Source organism: Mus pahari, unplaced genomic scaffold (assembly GCF_900095145.1).
Source record: "Mus pahari unplaced genomic scaffold, PAHARI_EIJ_v1.1 scaffold_9726_1, whole genome shotgun sequence".
In the NCBI taxonomy this organism is placed as follows: Eukaryota; Metazoa; Chordata; class Mammalia; order Rodentia; family Muridae; genus Mus; species Mus pahari.
In genome coordinates, this window is record NW_018393850.1 from 38,248 (window position 1) to 44,514 (window position 6,267).

A 6,267-nucleotide genomic window follows, 5' to 3' on the forward strand; every position below is an offset into this window, starting at 1 on the left:
AAAATATGTTTATATGAAGTGCATGCAGTGTACATGGTAAGAAGTGGCTGGAGCAGTGATGCTCAAAGCCATAGTGAGGATCTCAACTACTGTGTAGTGGAACAGTAATAATCTTACAGCACATGAGTACTTTCAGTTCACATGCCCACTGTCCATTTAAAACAGTGATAGGAAAGAGGCAAAGAGGAAGAGAATATATGAAAAGTGAAGGTAAAAGGAAAATTTACGTCTTGGTTCTTGCTTTCTGATTAGCCATCTAGGAAAGGCATATGTCTAAAGGCCATCGGTGGTTTTCTAAAGAATTCCTAGGATATCTATCTATCTATCTATCTATCTATCTATCTATCTATCTATCTATCTATCTATCTTCCTAGGATATATAGATATATATATATATATATACACATATATATACATATATGTGTGAGTATATATATATATCCTAGGAATATGTATATATCCTAGAAAAAATATATATATATGTATTTGTTGAGTCATGCCATCCTTAGTACTCATTCCTTTCATTCCTGTTCAAAGATCATTTTTTCATTCAGGTTTCCTGCAGTGTACATAATGAGACAAGGTTAACTTATGCCAGTCTGTTCACATTACAAAAACACATCGTTGCCAGATATGATCCAGAAACAAGCTTTTGTGCTCCAAATCTTCTAACACCTGTAATTTTGCAAGACAAAGTTGAATCAGTTTTTCTTACATATAAGAACAGACAAACAAATATCATTAGCAGGAAGATGCTGAAATCTTGAATGACATAGTCTTCATTACAGGTAATCTGATCTGGAACACACAAAATTTATAAAATTCAACCAAATAACTAGTGATTGCCATTTTTTATTTCAGTAGATTAATAAATCTTTGCTTCAATTTCTATTACATGTCTGTCTGTCTGCCTTGTGTGTGTGTGTGTGTGTGTGTGTGTGTGTGTGTGTGTTCCATGGAATATCCATGAAAGTCACATGGCTTCTTGCAGGAATGAGTGTCTCTTCCATCATGTAAGTTGTGAGATCAAATTTAGGTCATCTGACTTGATGAGAGCACTTTTTTCTGGGTATGATCTCACCAAGTCCTAGTTAATCAATCTTAGTAGTGGGTGTTCTTACATTCTGTATTCTCCAATTTTATATTGTAATTATGAAAAGAACCCAAAGTTCATTATCTTGCTTTATCAGATTTCTTCTAAGAAACTACTTACGTCTCTAAACCTTTCTCCTGTTTTTGAAGTCTGCTACCCAGACCATTGTATTGATTTGTTTACCTGGAAATGTATTTTCCTTCTTATTCACATTGAATGTGATTTCATTTCTTTCATAAAAATGACATTTCTTTAATTTTCATATCACTGGAATCTGCATTATTACAGATGTTCTGTCTCAATTTTCCCTTGATTATAGAGATCCTGCAGTCAAGATGCTATGTAGTGCTGATCATTTTGTTAATAAAAGCCTTAAGTGTCATTTCTATCTGTGGCCACCACAGAAAAGGTAGTAAGATCATTAAGGATGATTTTATTTCAGACACTTTGGGAAACAAACTTAGATTTAAAATAATGTAAAAATTGAGCAAATAAACAACTTGAAATGAAACTTTTATGAAACGGGAGGCTGTACTAGAGGAATGACAGTTAGCAAGCCAGGGGAACAGGAGTGGATAGCCACACATCTACCTTGTTTATATTGAGTGAACTAATGTTTATAGCGACCCAATAGAGACATATTGTTGAAACACACACAACTACATATGAATATTGTGGTACTGAAATTATTTTATCTTCAGTGGGCAGAGAAGTGGGATTTGTGTGTGCTCGTCAGGGTAGCACACGCCTCTACCTCTGAGAATCTGGCTACAAAACTGACCTCTGCCATTTCAGGTTTTAATTCATCTGTTGAAGTAATTTTAAGTTCCTTGGAGAGCCTTACATAATATAATAAAAATTATTCTTTTCTATCTGAAGATGATTTATTTTCTTCTAATGCAACAAAATTGTACCTTAAATATTTAATTATTTGGTTCGCATTCATTTTTTCCTTGAAATTAGATTTTGATCATAGAGTATATTTTGATTAGCCTAATCTCCTCAGACTCTTTTGGTTCATCCACTGATGCTAAAGGTAAGTATAGAAGAGTAGATAATGGCTTCTATATTATAAATGATATGATAGAGGTCTAAAGTAAAATAGACAAATTGGCAAACTGGAATAAAGGATATGTGAAGATTTTACAGCAAAAGATATAATCCCTGACAAAAGTCAACATTATTCTTAGCTAACAAGTCCCATTTTATTTTGCTAGGCTGAATTCTAGTCAAGAATATATCAAAAGGGTTAGAAAAAGAGTGACATTTTCAGGGAAAGTAGTAAAAATGTAAGATGTTATTATAAAACTCATGTGAAATAATGTAATATATTTATTTCTTTCAACTAACTCATATAAAATAAGTTTGTTATCATAAACTTTAGCTTATCTGAAAAGTTATCAGACCTATAATTCTGGATACATGTTTATTTAAGATAAGGATACACAAACCACAGATTCAAATAGACTCAAATCTCTCTGGGAAACTCAACATGTTTCTTTCTGCACACTGGAAGTGTTATTCAAAGTCAGTTCTTCTCACATATTTTGTTTGCTTTGGTGATTTCATAATAACCATTAAGTTCACAGAAATGAATTAATAATTAATGAAGTTATATGATTGAAATCAGCTAATATTTATCAATAAGGATGGTTTATTTAGCATAAGTTAATATAATGTTTCACAATTCATTATCTTTTGTAAAGTTATTATCTAAAAGGCAAAAATTATAAGCAGCATAAGTTGCTCAAAAGAATATACTATTTTTATTATACTATTTTATATTATTATTACATATAATATATTGTTATCTTAATTGATATTTATGACTGCAATGTATAAAACATGTGTCCATTGAAATGGGTCACCAGGTAAAGTGTTGCTGCCTTGCCTCACAGGCTGAGATCAATTAGCTGGACCCACTAGGTGGAGGGAGAGAATTACTCTCTTGGTCATCACATGACTATGATGTCACAAATGCACATGCACATATACAAAGAAGGTAAGAGAGAGATTTTATAGAAATTCTACATCAAATGAGGCAGTAACATTTCATTGAGGATTTTTTCAGTCACATGAGACACAAATATTTGAATATACAAAAAAAAAAAAAAAAAAAAAACCCAATAAAAACTAACATTGCAGTAAAGAAGTTTCTCCTAAAAAATTTAAAATGTAGTTAATTATGTGTGTGTATGTAGGACATATATTTTCTAAGTAAGATTTTTCTAATTAAAAAAAACTCTAATGAAATCTAAAACTTATAACCAGAAAATGTTACATTTATAATGGTATACCTTAAATGTAATGAAATCATTATAGTACACCGTTCTTTGATCATACCAAACTTTATTGTCCAAACCCTTATATTTTCAGAGTAAAATGCTACACTGAAAAAAGAGGTAGTATTAAAATTGGATTAAATATATTTTTGTAAAATATAACTTATCCAGAAGTTAAAAGAGACAGGGAAAATAGAAACAAAGATGTAGTGAATTCAGTTGAGATTTTTGTTATAATGGAATCACTAGCCTTAGTGGTTAATTGTATTAATTAGTGCTTTTCATGTTACAGAGGTCTACATGTAAATGTGAATGCATGCAAGGATTAAATAATTATTCTTTGAAAGCACTTCAAAATGTGTAAGAAAATGTTTGAGCTCATACCCTCCTAACACACCCAACAGACACATATGCTTTTCCTAAGTTTCCTAATCAACACATAACTCTTTCAAAGAAAGAATAAACTTTACACTTTGAAATATCAACAGAAAAAAGGCTAGTAAGCTTCTGAGTCAAAGGAAAATCTCATTGAGAGATAGGTATCTATGTTGTGCTTTTAAAATATTCTTCAGGGATTTCATAGGCAGAGTAGACCAAGAAATTTCAACATCTGGACATTGATCTCAATATATCTTTTCTTTGTTTTCAGGTTAAACATTTTCAGCCAGTCCTATCTAATATAGCCACTGATAGGATGCATAACAACAGTGTGACTGAATTTATTTTGTTGGGGTTGACTCAGGATCCAGAAAAACAGAAGGCAATATTTGGAGTCTTCTTGATTCTTTACCTTATGACATTAATGGGGAACTTTCTCATCATGGTGACCATTAAGATGAGTCAGACACTTGGGAGTCCCATGTACTTTTTCCTCTTCTATTTGTCCTTTGCTGATGCTTGCTTCTCTACAACTACAGCACCTAGATTGATTGTGAACACCCTCTCACAGAAAAAAATTATTTCCTACAGTGAATGTATGACTCAGATCTTCACAGCCCACTTCTTTGGGTGCATGGAGATCTTCGTGCTTATTCTCATGGCCATTGACCGCTATGTAGCAATCTGTAAGCCTCTANGATATACAACTATAATGAACCAGCATATCTGTGATATATTAGTTATTATTGCCTGGGTAGGGTCTTGTATTCACTCTTCAGCACAGATTTTCTTAGCCTTAAGATTACCATTCTGTGGCCCAAATGTGATTGATCATTATTTCTGCGATTTGCAGCCCTTGATGAAACTTGCCTGCATGGATACCTATGTGATAAATTTGCTAGTTGTGTCTAATAGTGGTGCCATATGTATGGTAAGTTTCATAGTACTGTTTATCTCCTATATTTTCATCTTATATTCTCTGAGAAACCATAGTGCCGAAGGAAGACGAAAGGCCTTGTCTACATGCACTTCTCATTTCATTGTGGTGGTCATATTTTTTGGTCCCTGCATATTTATATACACACGGCCACTAATTACTTTACCAATAGACAAGATGGTATCTGTGTTTTATACAATAGGTACACCTTTGCTAAACCCTCTTATCTATACTCTGAGGAATTCTGAAGTAAAAAATGCTATGAAAAAGTTGTGGTGTGGTAAAGTATAACTGTCATTGATAAAGAATATGAGGATTCTAAAACAGAGCTCTTTAAGAGGTTAATTTTGATACATAGAGAAGAAAATCAAAGTATTTCTGAGAGTATCTTTGCAAGGTACATGTGCATGTGTGTATAAATAATAACCTGTGGCCAGCAAAATAACTTAAGGGGGAAATGTGTTTGCTACAAGCCTGATGACTTGAGTGATGTCAGTATAATCCCTGAAACCCACATGGTTAAAATAGTGAATAACCTCCAGTAATTTTCTTCTCATCTACTAAGGCAGGTCATGTTGTGCACATATTCATAAATATAAATATGCAAATAAATAAAAGTAATAAAAATTTAAAACCTATAATTGGCTTCACACCTCATATGTAGACAGAAATTTAATAATTTATTACATATTTATATTATCTAAATAATTTAAACCTGGTGTAGGTTATCTTATTAATACCCTATGAGTATGAAAAATAATGAGAGAGAAGAGGATTTGTTTGTTGGCTTTAAACAGCACAAGAAAATTTAGATTTTATATATACAGCAATAAAATTCAGAGCTGAAGTTTATTCCCTTTGCTACATGAGTTTTTAAATGATACTTCATTTTTAGTATAATCTAATCCTCATTATTATAAATGACACTCATTCTGACCCTTTCATCTCACAATGAAGCATAACCACCCTATTTTAATATCATATATTATGAATTACACTGAAACAGAGAAGTACCCTTTTAAGTGATATTAATGTGTTGAGTACAATTCAGTGGGAATGGGTTTAGTTAATATTCAGAAAGCCTTGTGAGTCATCCTGAGTACAAAAAAAGAAAAAATGATAACAGCTGATGAAAAAGATTATACTGTGTCATATGAATATTTTCCATTATAGCACTGGTTTATGACCACATAAATAACTTCTAACAATTTTTTTTTTTTTCGAGACAAGGTTTCCCTGTGTAGCCTTGGCTGTCCTGGAACTCACTTTGTAGACCACGCTGACCTCGAACACAGAGATCTGCCTGCCTCTGCCTCCCCAATTGCTGGGATTAAAGGCATGAGCCACCATGCCCGTCTCAAGAAAATTTCTTGTCTCCTATTCACTAATGTTAATTGTTTCTATATGTGTTTCACATAAATATCCATAATTTTATCACTCTATGTCTTTATGTTTCATTTTTAATACCCATGATGATTTTTGAATATAACCACTTCTTAAATAACTCAGAGTCAGGTATGCATTTAATTCTTCTTTATTGTTCCTTCTAATTTCATATATTAAAAAAGGCCTGTTTA

The 6,267-nt window shown here is 32.3% G+C and overlaps 1 protein-coding gene across 1 annotated transcript; it reads left to right on the forward strand.

The window, feature by feature from the left end:
* Positions 1-4,069: 4,069 nt before the first annotated feature.
* On the forward strand, positions 4,070-4,981 carry LOC110315754 (olfactory receptor 4C11-like). The gene has a single exon (XM_021189732.1). The coding sequence runs from the start codon at positions 4,070-4,072 to the stop codon at positions 4,979-4,981; it is 912 nt and encodes a 303-aa protein (XP_021045391.1).
* Positions 4,982-6,267: the final 1,286 nt, after the last annotated feature.